The following is a 27121-nucleotide window of genomic DNA, read 5'->3' on the forward strand; positions in this document are numbered from 1 at the left end:
AGAAAACCTTGACTTATTTCAAAAGGATTCTGCTGCCTTTGACTCTTCTTGCTCTCTTCAAATGTGTTGCCTTTACTTTTCCAGAGCGGCCTTATCACTGTTCTGCTGGAAAATGTGCATTTACTTATGTTTCCATTTCAAATAATGGACTCTCTGTGTGCTTTGGGTTTGAGGCAGCAGGGAATTATGTCATAATACCATTTTTAGGTTTCTAAAGCTGCCTGTCGATTTATGAAACTCACAGAGCTCACAGAAAGTAAGAAAGTTGGAGGCCCTGAGTGCAGGAGCTCTTACACTAGAGAATCATGCATTTGCTGACATATACAGTACCTGTCAACATTTTTGGACACACCTTTGCATTCACTTGAATGAAAAAATGTGTCCATACTTTTGACTGGTCTGGTAAAAGATTTAATTTCCACTCCCCAGCTATTCTCTTCATGTATGAAGTTGTTAAATTAGTCAGTGGTGTTCAAGACCCATTATTTATGCAAAAGGGACAGAGCCTCCCATGTTTCTCTGACCACAAAGACTCTTGTCATTGTATCCGTGATGTGCAGACATACCACAGATGCTGAAGACAATAAGAAAGTAAGGCCTACTGCAAGTCTGTGGGTCTCAGTTTAAGCCTTTTGATTGGTTCAGTGGGTCCCCCAATGAGCAAACAATACAAACACTGACCCAAAGCTCATTCAGACAAGAAGATGCTGCATTACAAAGGATTTCGTCTGGAATTTCTGCCTAACAATTGTTCACCCTTACATGCATTCCCAACATGGTTCCCACAGGTGCAATACAGGAAGATATACACAGGTTGTATCTTAACTCAGCTACACTCTTCTGAAGCTACTTTTTAACCACCCCAGACTAGTTGATGTGCCTGTCGTTGTCTCTCCGGTCAGCACTGGTTCTAAGCGCTTAGAGGGGCTGACTGGTTTAGACAAAGTAGCCTCACATTAGACTAACTTAATGTGACGACAGCGGGGCGAATCTCAGGGAGGAAATCTCTATAGATGGAGCCCTGAGGCTTGTTCTTCACTGCAAACCAACTGATTTTGAAGTGCAAAAACCATCCTTCACAGGTATCCATCCTGAATATACTGCTTTGTGATTTTAAGAAAAGTGTTCTGGGAGTGATAGTTAAATCCATATTTAAGATAATTTGCTATCCTGAACTAATATTCAAGACGTAATTTGATTGAATATTTTCACACTAGCTGTGATTCAGATTAATTCAGTCAAATATATAGGTATGATGGCAACAGGGTCATTCCTAACTGATGTTTTCTCCTGTGAGCTCACATTCAATCAGCAGACTTTACAAAAATAGGAGCTGCTACTGGGAAATATCCCTTTTCAATAATGATAGAAAAAGACCAAGAATTCAGAAGGGAAATTACAGTTTGACAGTAAAAAGATAACTGTGTCTGAATGAATTCTCTTCTTTCCCAGTAAGCCTTTTGGTTCTGCCCTCCATCTCATGTAGTCTTGCTTTTCATTAAAGATCTGACGGCTGCAGTTTATTGAAGGAGACACATAATGCTTTTACCAGCTGTTTTGTTTGTGTCAGCAGATCTTAAAAGTAGCATTAAAAAAGACAGTTTGGTAAGCAAACTATTAAGTGTGATAAATGGGAGGAAATTTGAGAATCTTGTTCGAAAGTGTCTGTAAATGTGCAGATGAAATGCTCTGACACAGGAAGGCAATCAGAGTTCATCAGTGTAGCGCCAGGAGGGGATTGTGAGATGAAACCAGTGAGTGTGTGCACCCTCACAGGAAGGGGGTTCACATTATCAGCACAGTATCACTGATAATCATGCCAAACAGAAGGTGCCACGGTACTGCGACAATTATACCCGATGGGTGTCCACGCATATTTTAGAGACAGCAGGCTGCAAAGAAAGAGCCAGTGGTGAACACTGTCTGGTAGGCTCCCGCTTCCTTTGCCTGACATGAGGTTAACTTTGGAAAAAAGGATGAGCCTGGAGCTCAGTGAGCTGGCTGCCTCTTTGTTTAATAAAAAAACCCAGGGCTGAGACTCACTGTGGAGGTTATAGCCTGAAACCAATTAGCAGACCATGTCGTCCAGCTTTTAACAGTAACTTCTCACAATGACCCAGCCAGGGAATAGTTTCCGTCAGAGTGAAATGTTCTTAAATGCCATTTATGAAATGGAGACTGTCGAAAAACCACTAAAGGATCACAGAGACTAAGCGCTGCCCCCGCCAAGAAATCCAGTAGTGCACTGCCTGTAGCTTTAGCACTGATAAACAATACGCATTAGTCAATGTATGAATGAGTCTTTGCCAAAAAAAACTCCAATGTTTGATGCAAAGTGTTAAGCCTCTAGACTAAACCTAGATGAAGGTATGATGATACCACATGCTGTACGAGTGCCCAGTTCCCCTTCTAGAAGAGGTTAACAGCACATGAGAATAAATGTCTGATCTGAGGGGTTGATTTAGTCGGAATTCACGACACTCAGTCATTGCTCAACAGCCTTTTCACTGCAATGGGGGAGACTGAACTGGCCATCACCACTAGGGCTGTGCAAATGCCAAAAAATGAAGCATTGTTTATATGCTAATCCCAAGCATGACACCAATTGTGCTGTTCATTCTGTTTTGGGGGTATTTGTCACACTTTTTAGGAAGAAAAACCTAACTGAAGCACAAAGGGGGGAATCTTCTTTTTTTTTTTGTGTGTGTGTGTGTGTAGGGGGGCGGGGGGTTACGGGACTCACTAAACCTTTGCAGTATACTAACCAAAGATGTGGACAGTTAAAAAGAAATAAAACATGTAAATCCTAGCCCTGTTGGGTTGTCTACATGGGGTGCACCCCATATGCTCAGCTGTACTATATGTGCAGCTGAGAATTGTGACAGAAAAGCTATTAGAGCCAGGTTGGCAGTGAATTCCATCACCGGTGGGCCAAAGGACTAATGACTCAGAAATCCTCATTGGGAAACATATTCATTATCTGACGTAGAGGAAGGCAGAGCATCATTTAGGCACACCGTACACGTCACAACAACTCTCCATCAAATGCACATCTAGAGCCACTTTTCAGGTGCTGAGGAAACATCCTGTTTGTTTCTCAGCAGCTGTGCTCACACATTGTGTTTCAGTGGCTGTTAATGAATAACAGTGAATGCTCTTATAAATGCTATACACTTTAGCGATATACAGTTGTTAATAGAGAGACTCCACTCCTCCATCACTCTCCTTCCAAACATCTGTGAACTTTACAGGATGAAATATACTGAAAACCATATTGACCTGCTGTATCACCATGGTATGTGTGGCTTCTTTTGAACACTGTCTCTTGTTCTGTGACTGTGGCACACATGTGAAGTGTAAGATTTGTTTAAGAAACATTAGGGAGTGGTTAGCTTTGCAGTGTGCTAGTATCAATTTGGGAAAAAAAGGATTAAACACTTTCAATTCGAACTGAAGATGCAAATCCAAAAAGAGTTACTAATGCTATGTTTGCTATAATGTAACACAAGTCATTCCTTAAGTCCAGCCATAATCATGATTTGAGGCAGTAGATGCAAAGCAATAGGACAGATCTTAGCTATTAGCCGTTTATTTCCAAATAAGCATTAAAGAAGCTAAGAGACATACTGTACTGCTGTCTTAACTGATGTTACACATCCTGTTAAATGTGTGTTTTGCAGTTTATCCTTAGGCAGTTAATTATCACTTTTAACTCAACCATTTACACATTTTTCTCCTGTAATTACTCAAATCCTCTACTCTAAAGCCTCAGCAGACAAAGCTTTCCTATAAACTGCAACCTCTGTTGCATGTTTGATCTCACCAGATGATAGTCTCATTGTCCAGTTCTCTGAAACTAATTTTATCTGCTTTCAGTCATGTTAAAGTACATAAATCAGGGTCAAGCAGGGTTAGAGCGAAGCGTTATAATTATAAATAATTATTGAATGGGGATGTTCTTGAGAAGTTGCCTTGGCATTTAGCTGAATAGGACATTTCTCATCCAATGGATTTCTCCCTTAATCATAAATGTCAACTCACATTTCACCCATTCAAACCATCCAACTGCTCAGAAGCTTTAAAATATATTATCTATGTCACTGTATCCACAGTTCTTTGGGTTTTTTTTTTTTTGCTTTTACTTATTCTCTCAATTCCTCACATTTCTGGGGCAAATGCTCACACATTCCCATCATGTTTTGATGGCCCACTTTTCGGCTGGTGACGCTGCTCTGCAAACTGTTTCTCTGGTTCTCAGCGTTGTCTTGTATCACATTTTGTCTGTGTATGTCATTAAACGTGGAGGCCTTTTCTAGTTTCAGTTAAAGCTACAAAAAAGATGTGTATATTCTGTTTACACTCAATTTTGCTCATCATTAAGCAGAGATTTATAGGCTGTTAAATTGTATAATGATTTCTTCCTTGAGACATCACTTTGACATCATGATGTATTTGTCAATGATGTCCCTTCAGCACATGATAGATGATCTTAAACCTTGTTTAGATATTCTGTCACCATCCATTACATATGTTGTGTCTCCCTCAGCAGCCCAGGGCTGCATAAGTTAATAACCCTTTTGAAGAGCTGCTGCTGAGGTTCTACAATCACAGCAAATGTTGGACCACATGCTGATCAATTGGTTCCACACCTTAGAGACATAAGCCATTTCTTGGAGTATTTGGCTTCGCTGTTTTCTTTAGGCATCCTGATATCAAATGAAATTGGTGATTTTATACACTCCCACTGACCAGCATATCCAGTACCAGTCATTTCCTGTATAAATCATGTTGTCCTCATCTACTCCTCTCTTCTTTTAGATAATGACCGTGATAATTGCTGGCTGGTTGTGGCTCAACGGGAGAGGAAGTTTTTATTGTTTCATGCAGAACACGCAGAACTCTTTAAATTAGTTTTTTACTCAAGGCTTTTTGTTTACACCCCATTAGCCACTGGAGGTATTTTGAGAAGTCTATTTGCAGTAATGGGTTGACAATTTGACAATTAATCCCATATGTAATAATCTGTATCTTTTAAAGTCTTGAAAGAAATGGGTGAAATGTAATGTAAACAAATGTAATGTATTGATTGATATATATATAAATACTAGTGCTGGATGAGAATTTAACATTGACGGTGGTTGACTCTCAGCAGAATCCTTTTGTGATTATTGGGCGACAGATTTATGTTGTCCAAATGATTGATTCCAACCAATGAAATGATGATGAAAAAACAGGGGGGAAATGTTATTTAAAACTTTGTTTTAAACATATAAAGAGTTTGGACTCGTGTAATGCATAATGATGCAACACAGCTCATTGCTTTGAAAATCAGTTTGATTACTTTATATATATATGATATTTAATGTATCATGAAATGCACAGCTAATAGAAAATATCCTTATTATTATTATTATTACTTTTATGATATTGATTTTAATCATATTGCAGCATAAATACAGTATAGTGCTGGTTGAGGAGTTAATAATTGTGACTATCAGACTAATACCATAAAGTATCATCAATTATTTTATGGAATAGTCAACATCAACTTACTATTTCAACACACTGTGTAGCGGCCCACTTGGAATTACCACACGTGACGCAGAGAGCTTCGACTGGTGTTACTTTAATTCTCTCCTCTTTTCACCTCCTGACACCATGACACCGTGAAAACTACGAAAATACAAATGCCATAATACCAGAATTCAGTGAATAACATATAGAAATCATGTTCACATTTTTAACTTAAACAAATACATTTTAGTAAACTTGAATAATGAATTTTACATGGAATTACCCTTTTAAATTGCTACGAGTTACAGCTTTTATGTAAATGAAAATAAAGACATTTTCTCTTTGTTTTAAATGAAATTAATCACTCTCTTTACAATGAATGCACCATTAGTCTCCTCCTACCTCCTTCTGCTTCCAAGGGCGCTAAGTTTGAGCACAACCTGCTAGCAGCCTGTCTTCCACACACACCTTGCGGTAACAGTCCTTATACAAAAAACACAATGACACAAACACGGAGCGAACTGCAATTAAACACCCTTTCATAAGCTTCAATACAGCTACGACATGTAAATAGTTTGTGTGTATGTTTTACCAACTTTGGAGTAACGTGAGCAGCATGTCGTTCTGCTGAGACGGGAGCAGGAAGTCTAGCATCGGCATAACAGGAAGTAACAAAATAAGAGTGGGTTCTTCAAAATAAAAGCACAAAAAAAAAACGTAAAGTGGCAGAACTGCATAAATGATCATAGACAAGATTAACTGCCATTTACACTCCCACCAAATCCTGCTACAATGAATGAGCAAATACACAAAAAGAGCAAATGAATTGTACAGGATTTCCTGACTGTAATAAACGAGTAACTTCATGTTGAACTATCAAAAGTACGAGTGATTTGTACTACATTATATCATTAAAGCAGTGTGCATTTAACTGTTGTGTTTGTTTGTTCTAATCAGTTCTCAAGGAGAAGCACTAATTTTTGGACTGGTCTCTCAATAACTGAGGGTTTGGAGGGGGGATCTTGTTTCCTTTGAGACTTTCGCTCTCCTACTTGCACTTTAACTCGACGTACTAAGCCGTCGCTGTCTTGAACAGTCTCCACCACTCGTCCTAGTTGCCAATGATTTCTCGGGAGGTTGTCGTCCTTTATGATGACAATATCATTGGCTCTGAGGTTGCGCTGAGGTAAGTGCCATTTCTGTCTTGTGGATATATTAAGCAAATATTCCTTTTTCCAGCGACCCCAGAATTGTTCAATGAGATATTGAACTCTCCTCCATCTCTTTGTAGCGTACAAATCCTCCTTCACAAACACTCCAGGGGGAGGAAGAGCAACTTTAGATTTCATCATGATGAGGTGATTTGGCGTTAAAGGTTCGAGTGCATGAGGATCATTGATTCCATCTACTGTTAATGGGCGACTGTTAACGATTGCCATGGCCTCGTATAACAGTGTTCTGAGAGAGGCGTCATCAAGTCGACCTGGGCACTGGGCAAAGGTAGCATTCAGTACATTTCTAACAGTTCTAATTTGCCGTTCCCAGACACCGCCTGCGTGGCTGGCAGAGGGGGCGTTGAAGACAAATTCACATTGCCTCTCAGACAGGAAGATTTCCAGTAGCTTGGTGTCACATTGTTTAAGTGCTTCCTTAAACTCATTTCTGGCACCAACAAAGTTAGAACCTTGGTCGCAGTGTAATTGTCGGACAGCTCCTCTGAGGCTGATAAAGCATCTCAATGCGTTGATGAATGAGTCTGTCGACAAATCTTCGAGCATCTCGATATGGACAGCTCTTGAGTACAGACATGTGAAAATCAGACCATATCGTTTGTATTCTTTGCGGGCTTTCTTTACAATAAACGGGCCAAAACAGTCCATGCCGCTATTTGTAAAAGGTGCTGAGGCTTCAAGACGTTCTTTAGGGAGTTCAGCCATCCGCTGGTTCTCAGTTGGCCGTCGAAGTTTCCTGCAAAGCACACAGGTGTGTATCAGTTTAGCAACCAGCTTGCTCCCACTAATGACCCAAAATCCATTTGTCCGAAGCTCCATTTGTGTCTGGCTTCGACCCTGATGGCACGTCTTAGCATGGTAGTGGGACACAATCAGCTTAGTGATATGACTGTTGTTTGGTAAGATGACTGGGTGCTTGATTTTGTGACAGAGATGACTGTTTTAATCTCCCACCAACACACAGAAGTCCTTCAGACCAGATGGGATCGAGACTGAAGAGAGAGCTTGAGTTTGGAAGGTCTTTCTCACTTTGAAGCATCTTTATCTCATGGGGGAAGGCTTGCTGCTGTACGATTTTGATCACTGCCTCAGCAGCCTTCTCACGCTCCTCCACAGTCACATGTTCACTATGTTTTTGTTTAGACCTCAGTCTCTTGATTCTTGCAACTACCTTTACAAGTGTTGTCCATGAGGAAAACTGACTCAGACGCTTGAGGATGTCATTGCAGTTTTTGGCTTCGGTTGCAAGCACCTGAATTGTCTTGACTTCAGGATCACCAACGAGCAATTCTGCTGGAGTGCTGGGCGTTAGATGTAATTCACGCTCCCAGAGAAACTTCGGTCCTCGCAGCCAGTTCGTTGAGTGAATGTCTGAAGCATGAAGACCTCGGGATGCATGATCCGCCGGGTTTTCTGAGGTTTCCACATAATACCACTGACTGGGATCACTATTATCTCTAATCAGCTGAACACGGTTTGCAACAAATATGTGGAACCTACGAGCATCATTGTTGATGTACCCAAGCACAACCTGTGAATCAGTCCAGAAAAACTCTTGATCAATTTTCATGTCAAGCTCACCCTTTAACAGAACACTTACTTTTGCAGAAACCACCGCTGCTGCGAGTTCAAGTCTCGGGATACTTGTGACCTTTGAGGGTGCGACCCTTGCTTTTGCCATGACGAGACTGCAATGGACTTCATTCTTGTCATTTTTGTACCTGAGGTAAGAACATGCACCGTATCCTACACAGCTGGCATCTGAAAAATGGTGTAACTCTACACTGACAATGTTTTGAAAGTCATGAGGGTGGTAACATCTTGGGATTGAGACCTCTTTCAATTTGAGAAGACCATTTATCCATTCCTCCCACCGTGGCTTTATGTCTTCTGGGAGTGGATCATCCCATCCGATGCCTCTGTGACAAAGCTCTTGAAGGATAAGTTTTCCACTTAGGCTGAATGGAGCGATGAATCCGAGTGGATCGTAGAGAGAGGCGATGACAGACAAACAACCACGACGAGTTGAAGGCTGATCCTTCAGGCTGATGTTAAAGCTGAAAGTGTCGTCTTTTATCGACCATTGAATACCAAGAGCACGTTCTGATGGGGTTGGATCGAAACCTAGAGGCTCAACATTTGCTGCTCTTTCAGAGGAGTCTAAGCAAGAGAGCGCTGCTTCTTCATTTGAGTTGAATTTGTGAAGGCGAAGGCCTCCTCTTTTGCACAACTCTTGTGACTCAGTGATCAGTTTCTTGGCTTCCTCAACTGATGGGACGCTGACTAACCCGTCATCAACATAAAAATTTTTCTCCACAAATGTTGAAGCTAGAGGGTAGTCAGCTTTGTGTTGTCGTGCTAAATGCTTCAAACCAAAGTTGGCACATCCTGGAGACGAAGCGGCTCCGAAGAGATGAACCGCCATCCTGTACTCTTGTGGTTCCTTCTCCAGATCACCACCTTTCCACCAGAGGAACTTCAGATAATTTCTGGATTCAGGAGTGACAGAAAATTGATAAAACATTCTTTCAATGTCACAGATGATGGCTACAGCTTCCTTCCTGAATCTACAAAGTACTCCTACCAGAGGATTGATTAGGTCAGGTCCAGTTAGCAGAGTGTCGTTTAGAGAAACACCGTGGAACTTGGCCGAACAGTCAAAAACGACTCTCAACTTATTCGGTTTTCTGGGGTGATAGATGCCGTGATGCGGCAGGTACCACTCTGTCTGTCCCTCAGATGTTGTAGGGGCAGGCTCTGCATCACCCTTGTCAATGGTTTCCTCCATGAAAGTTTTGTACTGATCATAGTATTGTTTGTTGGCCTTTAATTTTTTCTTAAGACACTGTAGGCGAACTGTGGCTAACCTCTTGTTGTTTGGCAGGTTGGGCTGACTGTTGCCTTTGAATGGGAGAGGCATCTCATAATGCCCGTCCTCCTTCTGTGTGATGTGGTTACTGAGGAACTGTATGAAATGAACATCTTCTTGGGACACATATTTATCCTCATGAGTTCTCTCAATAAAGTCTGATTCTAGGGCCTTTAGAACATCTGTCGCTGCTGGAACTGGCAGTTCTTTAACTGTGAGCCGGTGCACAAAACTCTGACTTCCTTGTCTGTCTAGGTGGGGGTTTGATGAGCCTATTATACTCCATCCTAGTTCTGATCTCTGTGCGAATGGTTGATTTTTGTCACCTAAGATGACTTCTCGAGGAGCCAGTGCTGCTGGACAGTCGTATCCGATTAGGAGCCCTACATCACAGTCTTGGAGGGGTGGTAACTTATCTGCCAAGTTTCTGAGATGAGGCCACAGTAACGCTGTTTCTTTTGTTGGAACATAAGATTTATCCACGGGGATAAAGTCACGGCTGTAGGCCTGCTGTAGTTGAATGCAGCTCTCAGAGTAGAGTCCTCGAACTTGTAGACCATGAACACTCTTACTCGATATTATTGTGTCGATAGCTGTCATAGTGCTAAGTTTCAGTTTTACTGGTTGGACATCCACATTCAGTTTATCAAGTACATCATCTAAGACAAATGTTGAATCACTTTGTGTGTCTAGTATCGCATATGTGAGTATTTCTCTGTGTGGTTCTTGTACTGAAGACACAAAAACTGGAACGATACTTGAGGTAGCAGACGTGCGTTGTGTTGATGTATGGGACATGACCTTGTGTGTTTCCTGGCTCGCATGTTCTTCTGTGGAAGTGGAACTATTCATTATTGCTTCCACAGGTCTTTGTTTCCTGTCTTCGTGCAAGCAGGTTGGGTGACGACGGTTGCATGTGTTGCACGTGTGTCGTCTCCTACAATCCTTGGTCATGTGACCCTTTCTCAAGCATCCAAAGCAGAGCCGATTTTCATGAATAAATGTCTTTTTATCTTCAACACTCTTAGCTGCAAAAGTGGGACACCTTGTGATACCATGAGCTTCACTTTTACAGACAAAGCAAGGTGATTTTGGTTTGTTGTTGTTCACTTCTTGTTTCTCTTGAGCGAAACTCTTTGTTTGTGTGTTTGTGTTGAAGGCTTTGGCTCTCTTTGGGATTCTATCATCTATCGGTTTGAAATTTATCAACAATGGAGAAGCAATAGGATTACAGGCTATCCGTGCTTCTCTGCTCAGGAACTCTGTGAAGCATGTAAGATCTGGATAGCTGCCTGATGTGTCAAGTTCATCTACAACAATTCGACTCCACTTTCGAACGATCCATTCTGGCAGTTTTTTGAGCAACTTGTGGTTTTCCTCACAATCGTTAAGTATAGCTAGTCCATTGACATGTGGGATTGCCTCAGTGCAGCTTTGGAGGAAGTCGGCGAACTCTCGTAGTGCTAGTGGATCGTTTGCGCTGATCTTTGGCCATTTCATGAGCTTATCACGGAAAGCTTTCTGTATGATGAATGGATTCCCGTATCTGTCCTGTAAAACTTTCCACGCTCCATTGTATGCATTCTCTGAATCTCGATAAAAGAACCCTTCTACAGCTTTGCGCGCCTCTCCAGCAAGATAATTTTTGAGATAAAACATCTTCTCGCTTGCTGGGAGTGGTTTTCTGTCAATAAGAGTCATGAATGACATTTTCCAATCTGTAAATCTTAAAGGGTCACCACTGAACGTGGTGGGTTCAGGGACTGGCAAGCGATTCATACTTAATGAGCTAGCAATAGCTTGTGCTAAACTGACAGACTCCTGGGTCATTGTCATTTCAGAAGCTGCATGGCGAGGTTGGAATGATGTCGCGGCTGGATTCAATTGAGGTTCAGATTTTAGCTTTCTGTAGCAAGCAGGGCTAGTTTTGTTGTTAACTTCTTCGTTGTGGTTCTCGAAACCTTCAAAACTGTCATATGCTCTCACACGAGCTGCTGCTATAGCAACGTCTTTTTCTGCTTGTAACTGCTGCAGTTTTGCTCTCTCTTGTTCCAACTGTTGTTGCATTTCCACCTCTTTTTCTTTCATTTCTGACAACATTTTTGCCTCTTTGAGTTTCCATTCACTTTCTAACTTGTGAAGATGTGCTTTCTGTGCTTGAATTTCTTCCATGGCCTTTGATTGCTCTAGCTTAGCAGCAAGCTCTGCTTTTGCGTCTACTCTACCGCTCTGGGTGCTGGTCAAGTCAGAGTGGTAGCTCGATTCCTCTGATGACTCTAAGCAGCTTGCAGTTTCAGTTTTGGTGTAGCCAAAGACAGACCCATATTCATTTTTGTTTAACGTTTCTCTTACTCTTTCTTTCTCAAGTTGATTGTTATAATCTTCATTAACAGTCTCTAGACGGTTACTTATGAGATTGCAGATTTCCTTTGTTAGTGTAACACAGGCGTCCATTTTGTTGACAATCTCAGATGTGGTGCTACTGTTACGTAGGATAGGTTCATATTGCTGTCTTACGGCGTCGTGCTTTGCTTCAATACCTTGCTGCAATGTATTGAGGTCTTCTAATGAGCAGAGGGTTTTTAGTTTTGTCCTTGTCTCCCTCGCTACTAGCTTCCAAGAGGCATAAGCTTTGTTAAATGTTTTTACACGTTTTTTGATGTCTTCTTTATGCTTCTCTTGGCCTTTCTCTGTTAGCTTTCTCTCACGTGAGCTAGACTTGAGTGGCGTGTCTGTGGGATTGTCCGTTTCTTCTGTTGGGAGTGACATTTTGTTTGTTTGTGCAACTGCTTTAGGTCGACTGTAGCCTCTGACTGCCCTATGCTTGAGTCTATACTTATAAGCTGTAGTTATCATTTACCACAGAGTAATACTTATGTCAAGCATTTCCAGATTATGGACATTCAATAGGATTTTTTTTGCATAAAACAGTAACAACAAATGTCATAAATGAGCGCTACAGACATTAATAGCTAAAGAGCTTCACCTTTTAAACTTTCTCATAAACAGACATGTCATGAATTATTACTCCATAAACACATGTGCCACTTGTCTTGAAATATTCACCAATTTCAGAACCGTTTTTTCAGAACGAATTATTTTGACCTCAAAATATGATACGTTAGTATGTAAAACACTTCAGTTACGCTGTAAGCTTGTATGTGTGTGAATAGTCCTTTTTTGCTCCTTGGCACTCGATGTCTCTTTTTCAGTATCCGTCGTTGTACCTTTAGTGTGCTGTCCTTTTTAATCTTGCCTGAGCATGATGTGGATGCGAACGAAGTCAGCTGGCTGGTAACAGGTCGGTAGCTGGATCTCAGATGAGATGGCGTCAGCTTCTCGGCAGGGATGGCAGGTCTGTTGCAGCCATGGAGTTTTCACTGTAGCGGCCCACTTGGAATTACCACACGTGACGCAGAGAGCTTCGACTGGTGTTACTTTAATTCTCTCCTCTTTTCACCTCCTGACACCATGACACCGTGAAAACTACGAAAATACAAATGCCATAATACCAGAATTCAGTGAATAACATATAGAAATCATGTTCACATTTTTAACTTAAACAAATACATTTTAGTAAACTTGAATAATGAATTTTACATGGAATTACCCTTTTAAATTGCTACGAGTTACAGCTTTTATGTAAATGAAAATAAAGACATTTTCTCTTTGTTTTAAATGAAATTAATCACTCTCTTTACAATGAATGCACCATTAGTCTCCTCCTACCTCCTTCTGCTTCCAAGGGCGCTAAGTTTGAGCACAACCTGCTAGCAGCCTGTCTTCCACACACACCTTGCGGTAACAGTCCTTATACAAAAAACACAATGACACAAACACGGAGCGAACTGCAATTAAACACCCTTTCATAAGCTTCAATACAGCTACGACATGTAAATAGTTTGTGTGTATGTTTTACCAACTTTGGAGTAACGTGAGCAGCATGTCGTTCTGCTGAGACGGGAGCAGGAAGTCTAGCATCGGCATAACAGGAAGTAACAAAATAAGAGTGGGTTCTTCAAAATAAAAGCACAAAAAAAAAACGTAAAGTGGCAGAACTGCATAAATGATCATAGACAAGATTAACTGCCATTTACACACTGTTTTTTGCTGCAATATAAAACTTAGTACATTAGCTCACTAAAATGACATGCCATTTCAGGTTCTATGTGTGACTTGACAGAAACATACATGATTTTATGATCCACAATAAAGGGAGCTTTATATTAACTGTAAGTGGTTGAGGGTTGCCCTTTGTGTGCCCCCAGTCCCAGCAGAAGCGGCACGGTCATGACTTCAACTCCACACAGCTCGGGCAGGAGAACGAATAGGACACATTAACCAGCACAATCACTCAGCCAACTGGGACATAAGAAATAATCTGCTTATGAAACCAAAGAAACCACCTTAGGGCTCCTGGTATCTTTACCTTACAGTGCTCACACATGCACACATACACGCGCACACACGCACACACACTCGCACACACAGTCAATGGCATCATGTTCCCACTCCTCCAGCTATAAAGTGATACAATCTTTTATTAATGGTCTGTGCCCCTGCGTTGACATGGAGACCATTTTAATGATTAATCTGAAAGTGCCTATTGTACACATGGGGCTCTTTAGGAAGTAAGAACCACTGTGTTGTTTTCAGTTATAGACACATCTCTTGTCATTGTCATTGATTATAGAAAGATCTTTTTACTTATTTCGTGTCCGTCATAGATGTCCATCAGCTTGTTTCAGGACATGTTGGTTTGTTGGCAACATACCATGAACGCAACATTTGACTGACTCTATCCATGAGTGGAACATAGGATTTTAGTTTGGTTTAGTTTGGATGGTTACAAACTAGTGATGAAATAAAAAATGTTATAAATGTAAATCATTTAATTATGTATCATACCCTCTACTCCGCTTACATCTGTTTATGGAGTCAAAAAACATTATCAATAAATATTCATATGTATAAATGTAATCACATAACTTGCTCTGCCATGTTTGTCTTGAACAAAAGACAAAGTCTATATGATGGAAAAAAAAGTTAAATGAAAACCTGCAATAAACTTATATATATATATAATAAAACACACCATGGTTACTTCAATTTAATTTATTTATTTCTCCACAGGGACAATGTACATCTGAACTAAAAACGTAAATGCACCCAATTGTAGCCAAGGGCTGATTTCCATTGGTAATCCCCCCTGCCAGATGTTACTGACACAATTCCTAAAACAAAAAAAATAACTACATTTCACATAATATATACGAGGCAATTACAATAAATATTCACAACAGTCATAACGTCAGTATAAGTCGTCCAGCGACACGTTAAAATAGTATTGCACACTTCATGTTGTTTCGGTACATTGTGCTTGTTTAAGCTTTATACCCTGGTTCTAAGTGCAGCAGAGTAGTGATCAGGCGTGGGAAAAGGAACTGCTTGGGGTGTGTAGATGGACTGTGTCATTGCAGCAATGCAGAATCCAGTACATATGTGTTATTGTGGTTTTGATTGATTATAATGAATGACAGTGGTAGATGTATGGACATTTAAGGGGTTAATGTGCTATAGTTCTGATTTCCAAGTGCTGCCAGTTACATAGTAAAGTACATGATGAAAAAGGTATAGCGACAGAAAGGCATAAATAAGTAAATGGGAGAAAAAGAAAAAAAAACAGAAAAGTAATAATAATAATAATTAAAAAATAAAAAATAACAAGTAAGATAAAAAAAATAAACAAGCAAAACAGACATTGTACATTAACAGTGATTACAGATTTGGTTATTTGTAAGCCACTTCTTTAGATGTAATTTGAATGTGTGTGATATGTTGTCCGTATTTATTCATATCATTATTTATTTCATAATATGTCATATTATTTCATTTATTTAATATTAAACAATTTGGGTTTCTGTATCAGTCAGGCTACTAAATAATAAGATTATATCCACTTTATTTTTAAGCTTTTTTCTTAATGAGAAATAACTTTGCTGACAAAGAAAAAAGAGATTGCTTGAGTAAGCAGCCAGGAATAAGCAATGCTTGTAAATTACATTAGTTAACATGGTAAACATTGCATTCTTGATTAAGTCGGCACTTTCAGGACAAGACTGGGCTTCTGCCTTTTAATTGTAGCCAAGATTTATTGGTGTGCACAACATTTGTTTTGTTTTGTTCTTGTTGTTTTTTTAGAGCTCTTTTTGGATTGGTTTTTCATTAGCAGAAGGTTCAAGAATTTATTGTTTTAAAACTCCACCCACAAACCTTTTGTAGGTCTGTTGGGTCTCCTGTAGGTCTATATTGAGATGCCAATCGAGGCGAGAAAATGATTCATTAGTATTAATTAGAAATTTCGGAACATCTCTCTCCTGCAATCACCTCAATCTTGTAATTAGAGCGACTGGTGGGGAATAAAGCAGCTGTGCTCAGTGTTGGGCAGAGACAGCGGTAGGGGGCACCAGGGAACAAGAAAGAGGGGGCAGAGAGGGCAGTTGGTGGGAGTGTTGTGGAATACTAACAAACTTGCGCTCTCATTGCAACAAAGGAGCAGATGTCCTTTCTGACTCAGTGTATCCTCTCCATTCAGAACCCTTTTCAATTGTTGTGGGCTTCCTTACTTGCACCCTATTATAGGCTTGGTGATAAAACAGGAGAAGTATAATGCATTTCAACAACAAAGAAAATCACATATATTTTTTGCCTGCTTTGTACATTTTTTTCCATGTAGAAGTTCATTTTGCACATGTTTAAAGCTGCACTCATTTTATTCTCATTATTTTTACCCACCAAAATCACTGGCAAACAAGCTCATGCACATAGTAGAGCATTCAACAGCTACCTACAAAAACTATTATATTTTCCTTGAAATTTGGTGGAAACCAAAACAAAGCAAAAACAGGTCTTAATATGGGACTTGAATTCATTAAATTGCCATAAAATGACTCTGTGTGCTCTGTGTCTGCTGCATTTGTAAATAGGAAACCGTTTGCCAACATGTTCATTATCAAAAAGATGGAGATATTCTGTTTGCAGCTTCTTGTGCTGCCACTGCCCCCAAATACCCCCCAAAAAATCAGGTAATGCAGGTTTAAGTTAATGAAGTATTGAAGGATGATTGACTGATCCCTATGAAAGCTGTTTGCAAAAGAAAATCACTGTACACTCTTGTCTGTGTGCATTTACATTTTGTACATGTGTGAGTACGTGTCATGATATTTTAAAACCGCATTTAGAAATGTGTGTGTGTGTCTCCGGAAACGCCACAAAGATCCTTCCTTCTCTACTTCATCCAGGCCCGCTAAGTTAGCAGGCATGTCAATTTGATTAGTAATCTTCCAACGAAGAAATAATCTCAAAGTGACAGTAGCGAGCACCCATGAAGCCCCTCGGTTTCGTTACAGAAAGGTCAGATACCTCCAGTAGTGCAGCTCTTATTGGCATTTGGTCACAGGGAGTCATAGCGGTTAAGCGACAAGCTCGGCATCGACAGGCCTTTGTCCTAATGAAGTGCCTGTTATCTGCAGCCTGAGTAATGACATGGAGGAGAGTGCTGCCAGTGACACTTCTACTGCCACCACAGGGCAAACGAGCACAGGGAGGGGAAGGAGGAGTGAGGCAGCTGACTGTGGCTGTCCAACCTTGACCTGAACTGACCTTCACTTGAATCATAATGAGGGCTGAGGCCTGAGTAGCCATTAGACTGCAGTGAATATGATATATGGGTTGGACTGGGTATGATTTTAAAATGTTTGCAGGGTTTTTCTACAAAATAATTTTCCATAGCTGGTTTAATACAGTTTAACACTAGCAAGATTTCCTGATTTAAATCAGAAAATGTCTAATCAAAAATCACTGAATAAGACTAACAAAGCTGAGTATTTATACCTACTGATACCTTCAGCTTCAATACTCATTACAGACAGTAGGTATTGAAAAGGTAATGAGGTTTTTTAGACATGATTGTGTAACAAACCATAAAGAAAATAATATATTATCACTATTTGTAGTTAATATGCTGAGCATGTTAGCAAACAGTAGTTCCTTACACATCCAGCAGACATGAAACAATGTCAGCATTCATTTGTAGTTATCTCTCCATCCACTCAATGAATATAAGTCCAATATTCACTCTGAGCTGAAAAACTGTAAAGCGCCATAGAGCCAAGGGTGATCATTTTCTGTTGGTTTGTCACTAGAAACGACACCTTTCTCATTATACATAGACAGTTTATCCATTGTTCATATAAAAATATTGATAAGTACAGCTTTAACAGACCATTTAGACCATTTATTCTGTGGACATAACTCATTTTAACTTAACTTAAAAACTTTCCTTTCCATGGAGTAAATTGTTCCTCATCTGTGTCTCAAATTGCCGCAAGCATGGACTGCTGTTAGACATTTTTGTATGCATATGCCGACTGACTAAAGTGCTACTACAAAAACAGCTTCCATTGAGATGGTTGTGGGATGTGGCACGAGGGCGTGATGTTTCTTTAGCAAGGGGGAAGACAGTGAGCCACTGGAGTGGCACTAGGATTAATGTTTGCAGTCTTCCTGACACTGATTAATCACACCCACCTTCTAACCTTATCACATTTACTGGAAATATGCTCTGATACAGTGCTTTAATGCCACGGAAATCAAGATACCGAAATGTCAAGGTTAGATCATGGGTGCAGGTTTTCCTTTTGAATGAAAATATGTTATGTAAACTCTGAAGTTTATGTTATCCAGGCTTGTGAATTTACATAAAATGCAGTTTTTCTGATATAATTGTACAATATTGATGATCATCTTGACTTAATTGTAGCCCTTCTGACGCTGATTTGCACTTCCACAGCATTACATTAGTTGAGAAATTGTCACTTGTTATTACTCTACCTGGCTCACTGCAGAAATCATCCCTCTTAATGTAGTTTGTGATTTTATCTGCATCGCTTATATAGGTGTATAAAACTCTTCCAGAGGTAAGGCAATGGATTATGTTGAAGAGAAGCCTTAACCTGTCATTGTTCTGTCATCTTTTTGTGAAGAGCAGCACAGTGAATGCTACAGGGCATTTCAAACTACACAGAAAAATGTGTTCCGGTCTGATCCAAATTTTCTGGTTTAAGCTAGGGTGGCCAGTTTAAGCTGCTCAGCAGTGTAATGCAGTCTACAGTGTTGTACATAAGGTGGAGGGTATCAGATGTGTATTGGACACAGTTTTCTCTCTGTGTTGTGGTGCACACAGCTGTTTCTCTGAGGGAAGCGTCCTCATGAGGTTCAGAATGCAGAGTATTAGCAGAACCCCAGTGAGATCTCGGCATATTTAATCCACCCTATATTTGAGTTCTTCTTTTAGCTGTGGATGGGGTTTATTCCACACACTTCAAATGGCTCTGGCTGTGTATTAATATTGAATGAATCCAAGATATCTCTGGCGGGATTTGAAGCACATTCTGCTAACAGGAATTACTGTGTTTCTCATGCAGAAACTCAGGACAGTGCCTTTCTATTGTTGAACCTTTTCACAGCCGCATATTAGTATTTGTGTTTTTGTTGACATTTCTCACTGAATGTTTCTTTTTTTTCTTTTACAGCGGGATGCAAAGGGACAGTATCTGTTTGACCTCATCTGCCACCACCTCAACCTGCTGGAGAAAGATTATTTTGGCATCAGATATGTGGATCCAGACAAGCAGAGGGTAAGTGTTTGTTGTGTTATGACCAAGGCCCTTTGTGTGGTCCCCTTCATTTGATTCATTTATCAGTTCCTGTATGGGTATTTTTAAATAATCAGATTGCTTTCCAAGAGACCCAAGAACAATAAATCATATCCATTCATGATAACACAGTGCTACGTCCTAAAAAGACTCGCACACATTAAAGCAAACTTACTTTAAAGGCCTTTAGGAGAATGAGAAATCCTAATTGAAAGCAGTTTATTTCAATTATACAGTGCATAGTGCAGTAGATACACCGTGCTTTGTGTGACGTTATCGCTGATTAAAAAGAATACTTTGATATTTTGGGAAATACCATTATTTACTTTTTTGTTCAGAGTTAGATGAGAAGAGCAATAACACTTGAGCACCTGTGTCTGTGCATTACGTATGGGGCTGGATCTAGCTGGGGGACAATTGGCCTAGCTTAGCATGAAGACTGGAAACAGAACAAACAAGATATATCACATTAATGTGTGAGTTTCAGGCTAGTTGTTTCACTGTTTCCAATCTTCAAGCTAAGCTAAGCTAAGCTAATCACCAACTGGCTCGAGCGCTATACACCAGTCTTCACATTTGACTCTCGACAAGTAAGCAAGTATGGATATTTCCCCAAAAGAAGTATTCATTTAATATTAAGAAAAATATCCAAAATATCACATACATTGGATTGAAATAGGGATGCTAAGCTTGAAATCTGTCTTCTTATATTAAAAGCATCCAACATTTCAAAAGCAGAAGTGATCAAATGTGAACTCAGAGTGACTCCATGCAGTACACACATGGCTATGTTGCTTTGTGTCTATATAAAAATCACATGGTTGACTATACTTAAAAAATGGATCAGATTTGATTTAGTCCATGAATGAGAGTGAGACTGTGGACCAGAGTGAAAAGTTGTGTTTCCTCAGATTTTTTTATTCACGCCACCTTTCAGTGTGACAGTTGTTCCATCAAGCTCCTCAGCTGTAGCGCGGCTTGATTCATAAAGTATTTACATGTTCACAGATCATATTGTTGTCTGCAGATAAGAGCCAAGCCCTGCTGATGCTGCATTTCCTATGCTGTCACTCAGGACTATTTTGGTGGTTGCTGCTGTGGGTAGGTTTGGTTGGTGCAAAGGCAACTTGGGAGAAAGATGGAGAGTGAACATGCTCCCAGAGAGAATGAAGAATCTGGCCATAGACACAGATCCAGTGTAACTGTCACCACCAGCAGGAGCTCACTGTTAAGTCAAAACCTGTTGTCTAATCAGCCTTACTGCTCTAACAGTCTCTCAAGAGACCTCCACTGCCGTGAGAGCTGTTTGATCTGATTCGCCTGAAAATCTTTGATGATTTCATAAAAGAAAACCCCACTAACTCTGTATTTTCAACTGCTTTGACATATTGAGGCAATATGTGATAAGAACAGGTGTCCCCAGAAAACTGTCAGTAGTGACAGGTGAAGATTATAGAAACTGCCATTGCAAGTGTCAGCTGAAGGATTTGATGTGTGGATTACTTAGAAAGGATTTTTGTGATCTAATTATGTGCATTTATCTGCTTTCCTTTCTAATACAGCACTGGTTGGAGGTCACAAAATCAATTGCTAAGCAAATTAAATGTAAGTACTGTGAGTTTATGTTTATCTTTGTGGATAATCTTGGAAATTGGGCGAATATATCTTTCATCCTCAATAAGAAGTCTGACACAAAATATATTTGAATCCATATTTGAATTTATAGGAAAAGTTCAGCATTTTGGGAGTTATGTTTTGGCTTGGACCAAGTAACTTTCACTGGTTGCCTGGCAACTGGTCCTGGCCAGGAAATGGCACATAACCACCCATAAAATCATTTTATTTCCATTTTCAATCCTTGTATGAATAAGCAAATGAGATATGACATTAATCAATAAGCCTTAGAGGTGGTTGACAGATTTTGTTAACTTTGGGCAGAGCCAACAACCGATTCTCCTGTCTCCAGTTTTTGTGCTACATTAATTTACTACATAGACATGAGATTGATATCAGTCTACTTATGTAGAAAACTCAAACTGATCATTACAGTAATTTGTCCTTGTGAAAATGTGATGATATTCTTACCTTTTTAATTGTTAAAATTCAATACTTTGGGTTTTCTAGAAATAAATTGAAAATGGTTCCACTTTGGGCTCATGTAAATAGGGTCTTATTATGTTTTTATAATGCAGAAAGACCAAACTGAAATGTATGATAGGGATGATGATTATTGATCAACAGAAGAAAAAAATGAAATCTAAATAAATAGTGGGTTAATATTCAGTCTTTAAAAAGGCACCCTAGAATTTTTATAAAATTCATACATACAAAATATAAAATATGCATAAGACAGTACAGTACACTTCAACCAATAAATAAACATTTCAACACTGGAGCAATTTTTAGTTGATGCCAGACATTTAATCTTGTAATTCATGAGGATAGATCTGCATTTGTCTGCTACAATGTAGTAATTTGTTGATGTTGAGATGGTTCTGTTTCACCTCATCTCTGGTTGATTGTCTGATCTGTTACCTGAAAAGGATTCCTGCCCATTTCTTAAATGCTGTTTTGTTTGTTTCCTCCAGCTCAGCCTCCCTTCACCATGTGTCTCAGAGTCAAGTTCTACCCTCCCGAGCCTGCTGCTCTCAAGGAGGAAATCACTCGGTATGACCTCCTGTTATTGCTTTCACTTAAGATGACTTGATATAGGTAGCTTTGTTTTAGATTCCTACAGTGACAGTGTAGTGTGGAAGAGGGACAACTTTTCTTTCATGGAGAGGCTGCCATCATTTGACAAACCTGTGAAAAGCAACTGTGGATGTTTTTTTGTGTGTGTTTAGTGCCTTTAGTACAGATTGTGCTCCAGAATTTTTAGACACATCAAACGTGTCTCTTTCTAAAACATTATTTATGAGCCTTCATAATTAAAATGCCCAAGTACTTTACTGTCTACTTCATTATGTTAAATATTACACAGAACACAGTTTACAAAAGCAGGGAGGGCAGTAAAAGCACTCAATGCACAACTTGTTTTCCCATCCAAATTATTTGTAAATCACATATTATCAAAATATTTTGCCCAGATAATTTATGGAAAGGTAAATATCACAAAACATCCAAACACTTACCAGCTAACTTATTGCCTCCAAATAATGTTGACAATATCCAGCTGGTTGCATCTAGTTCGCTGATGTATTCATCATCGCATGGCTAGAGGAGTCCGCTCTTTCTCTGAAGTGTAATGAGATGAAATATGTATCACATAGAGGGCACATAATGAAGAGAAAGGGTAGAGGAGATAGGGAGCAAAGGGTGATGATTGAGAGTGGGAAGGGAGAGTGGGAGGCTGCAGAGTGGGGGAAAGAGGAGAGAGAGTGATACATGATGATGAGAGTGGAGAGGACCCACAGAGTGAGAGAGAGGGTAAATAATCAATCACTCACAAGGCTCATTCAGCGTGTGCTCCCTCACGTCAAATTCTGTGGGGATTGTGTGGATAGTAAAGAAATGCAAAAGAGATTTAGCAAAGATGCACCACTCCTATGTGGTAAAATTTACGTAAGTTTTTTATTTCCAGCATCTTGACACGAAACTCTTATCACAGCATACATGACAGCAGTGAGCTCCTTTTTTAAAGAACACATCATAGAAAAGAAATTAAACCTGTCCAACCATGAAAACATGGAACTAAATGTCATGTAATTTAAGTATTATATTAATTAATAACCATGCAGAAGTGTCTCAGTCACATGTCTCAGAAACAAGAGGTCTTCAAACTGAGCTGCATATCACAGATTTGTTGTAACTCAATCAAAATGCAAAGCCCTTAACCCTAAATGCATGAATTATTACCCATCTATCCTTCTGTCACACCTTCAAAAGAATCTATTGTACTTAGTGCAGAGAGAACAACATGGGAAATGAAGGCAACTTTTTTACGCATGTCTCCATACAGTGAGTGTTGTTAGCCTTTGTGGAAATGGGCCAGTTAGACAGTTAGGCAGTGTGTAAAACAAGATGAGTGTCTTATTTTTGTGCTTTTGTTCCAGTTGGGGTTTTGAGAAAGGAGTATTTTAGTAATATTACCCTCGTGTGTTCACCTCATCATTAAAAAAAAAAATTATAATAAAAACGATCAACACTATTAGCTTCCCTTTTGCTGCGGATATTGTCTTGGAGTGAAATTCATGCTTCAGGATCTGGTTAGTTGGGTGAGTCTGAAACTAGGCTGGAGGCTTTAAGAGAAGCACAGCGTCAGTAGCTGCTTTTCTCCTTTCCCCAAGACAAAACCCTCATTTCAGCTAAATCAAAAAGAAATATTCAAACTACCCATAGGGAACGTGAACTCAACAATCTTTGAGGTTCATCAGGTTTGTTGTTTTGCTGCTGCTTCTGTCTTTTTTTATTGTTTCATTCCTCCAGTTTATTGAGAAACGTAACTGTATTAGTGGTTTAGAGGTATTTATGAGTCATGAATCATCAGTATGCTTATCAGCAGGCCTGATTTATCTCATTTTCCTCATAGATATCTTGTCTTCCTGCAAATCAAGAGAGACCTCTACCACGGCCGGCTCCTGTGTAAAACCTCGGATGCAGCCATGCTTGCTGCCTTCATCCTTCAAGGTAATGAATGGTGACAGATGGAAATTACTTTCACCACTCTTACACTGTTTTACCAGGCCCTGTAGTTCACCATGCTGAGAAATCCCTCCAGCCAGGCAAATAGATTTCTATGTGGAAAGGAGTTAATTAGGTGATACTCTGAGAATGTAACAGTATAATGCTCCAAAAAAAGATATGCTTGCAGTATTTTATTAGTCACAGAGAAAATTTTCTATGGATTAAGATATGTGATGATAAATGTTTTACGGCCATCAGATGTGCTTTGTTCATACTGATATAGACTATGAATCTGTACTTTGTATGATAATTCATTTAACGGCTTGCATAGTGTTTAATAAACAAAACATCACGCTCAATTATAATGTATTTGAAGTGGTTATCTGCCATCTTATCATCCTCTCAACACACTCACACCCATACGCTCACAAATGCTGACACAAACAAACAACACACGTGAGGTGGCACAGCTAACATCACAGAAGGTACAGTGTTAGAGGGGATGCAGGTTTTCTGGAGGAGGGGCTCATGAATTAAAGATGGGCTGCCTGGTCAGCTCCTCCTTGCAGAGAGAAATCAGCGTCAGGGTCATCCGAGGGAGTGCAGTCAGCGTGCCATGAAGGAACACAAATAATCCCGAGTATGTTCAGCCTGTCTGCAGTGGCAGAAGCACCAGTGTGCCTAAAACTGTAAACATCAGTTTAACTTTTATGTGCACTGAAAGTTTGTGAATATGTTAATATTCAACTTTTTCTGCTTCTTCTTCCAGCTGAGATTGGTGATTACGACCCCGGGAAGCATCCTGAAGGTTACAGCTCCAAATTTCAGTTCTTCCCTAAACACTCGGAGAAACTGGAGCGCCGGATTGCAGATATACACAAGACAGAGCTGATGTAAGATATAAAACAAATATAAGACTGCATCTCCATTGTCAGCCTACCTCTCAATCTTACATACCTGCAGATCCAGATCTCATACAAGCTGAACAAATACCACACTTCCTCGGACATTTTTGTAATGGACTGCAGTAATGACGTCCAATTGGTTTGTATTGGGTTGGCCAGACAGATTAATGTTGATTATCTGTGCAGATAGCGGAGAAAAGCACTCTCTTCTCTGCTATCAGCTCAAATAACACAGTTGGATTGTCTTGAGCTCATAGCCTGCCCTTTATTTGCACTTATTAGTGAGTGATCGGTCCTGGAACCAGCCCTAACTGTAAGAGCTGCACAGTGTACTGTAATAATGAAAGTGATTCTAAAAGTTTAAACTACACACACACACACACACACACACACACACACATACACACATACTACTATCACTGGCAGTAGGTGAGCTGATGAAGCGTTTCTCCTCAACACTGAGTCAAGAAAACATGGCCAAAAGGTATTTGAACTAAACTAATGTGACCTTTTCTTCTTGGCTCTGATTTGCTCTAAAATGAGTGCTTAAATGAGCCACTGTGTTACCTTACATTATTTAAGAGGCAGTTTAAAGGATAATGCTGGCTGCTGGTACTGTGACGCACTCCTGCTGCCTTCTGGATATTGGCTGAAGGATTGTCAGTGTAATATGGCTTTCCTGGACCTGCCAAGCTGTAAAAACACATGTGGTCACTCTTTCATTCCCTTTTTCATGCTGATATCCCCCCTGCATCATCTTCTTTTGGTTCTGTACCTTGTTACCTTTAGTTGTAATGAATAAGATTTGTTTCTTTGTCACATTCCTGAGCCAGTTTGTGACAGCTATGAAAATAAAGCCCCCCCCCCAAAAAAAACCCAAAGACAAAAGATGTCTGTTTAATTATATTCAGAGACACAATAGAGCTGGAATTGCATCAACCATGTCTAGTTTTGATGCTGCAGGAACAGTATGAGTCTCTGCTGCCCACTAGTGGCTTCTTCTTTTCTCACCACCAAGTGAACAGAGATACTCTGAAAACTAACAATGTAAGAATGAGTTGAATCCAACATAAAGAATAAGTGCTTTTTAGAAATGTTTTCAAATTTTAACATTTAATAACTTCTGTCTGCCTTTTTGGTCCTCCTCAATATGAATCTATTATATGAATTCATATGAATCCATTTTTAATGCTTATGGTAGACTGACACAGATGTTTGCTATGTTGTTGCCCTCCCTTAGTGGACAGACGCCCGAAACATCAGAGCGAAATTTCCTGCAGAAAGCCCAGATGCTGGAGACATATGGTGTTGATCCACATCCGTGCAAGGTTGGGTAGTGTTTTTTCAAGCACTGCTTTGCTATTTCTAGATTAACATTAATATCAGTAAACAGAAATATTCCTTGTATGTTAAAACATGCGGTTGAATTATGTTTGTGTCGTGGGTTATTTGTTTCTTTCAGGATGTATCTGGGAATCCAGCTTTCCTCGCATTCACACCATTTGGTTTTGTGGTCCTTCAGGGAAACAAGAGAGTTCATTTTCTCAAATGGTGAGCCAAATGTGCATCGTTGTCAAATGAGAGCTATACACAGTGCACTCCATGGCTTCAGTTTTACCTGATCTAAAGTATAGTAATCTGCTATAGGACATCAAGCAGCAAGTGCACAGCATCTGTTATATATTAACACTCAAAAAAGAGCATCCATCTGCCTCTACCTGGGAAAAGAGCTGAAGCATCTGCACAGATGGCTAATTATACCAGCTAGATTCACAAAACTTAGCAGAAGATCACGAAAATAGCAATACACCAGAAGGCACTACTTGTACTAAATGCTTGCTAATTCAAATTCACCAAGATGCTTTATTGAGAAATTGAAAGTGTGTACAACATGATGCATTTCTGCTTTAACATTGTTCTTTTTGTGCTCTGAAAAGTATATATAATAATATTGACGGACTTGTTATGTATTTTGTTGTCAGTATTTATAATGGCTTTGTTTGCCTTCAGCAGGAGCTCATGTTCCCCTGTTTTTGGTTCCCTGTCTGCAGGGAATATGATCAGTTATTTGTTTTGCTAGCCAAACACAGAGCTCCATTGCTGTTTATGTGATCTCCAAGTTGTTTTCATGAATATTTAATGAGGCTGTGGCTTTCTGTTCTGCTCGCTGTATGTGCAACCTGGACAGGAACGAGGTAACCAAACTGAAGTTTGAAGGCAAGACATTCCACATATATGCAAATCAGAAGGAGGTGAGAGCAT

At 39.8% G+C, this 27121-nt stretch overlaps 1 protein-coding gene across 2 annotated transcripts in view; it reads left to right on the top strand.

The window, feature by feature from the left end:
* LOC128358800 (FERM domain-containing protein 5) overlaps nt 1–27121 on the top strand; it is a 63886-nt gene that overhangs the window by 30386 nt on the left and 6379 nt on the right. For both annotated transcript variants that reach the window (XM_053319187.1, XM_053319188.1), the window contains exons 2-9: nt 19209–19313; nt 20894–20936; nt 21920–21998; nt 23860–23957; nt 24724–24847; nt 26100–26187; nt 26322–26410; nt 27048–27111. In XM_053319187.1, the coding sequence (XP_053175162.1) occupies nt 19209–19313; nt 20894–20936; nt 21920–21998; nt 23860–23957; nt 24724–24847; nt 26100–26187; nt 26322–26410; nt 27048–27111 (690 nt within the window). The remainder of the gene's footprint in view (nt 1–19208; nt 19314–20893; nt 20937–21919; nt 21999–23859; nt 23958–24723; nt 24848–26099; nt 26188–26321; nt 26411–27047; nt 27112–27121) is intronic.

Source organism: Scomber japonicus, chromosome 5 (assembly GCF_027409825.1).
Source record: "Scomber japonicus isolate fScoJap1 chromosome 5, fScoJap1.pri, whole genome shotgun sequence".
NCBI lineage: Eukaryota > Metazoa > Chordata > Actinopteri > Scombriformes > Scombridae > Scomber > Scomber japonicus.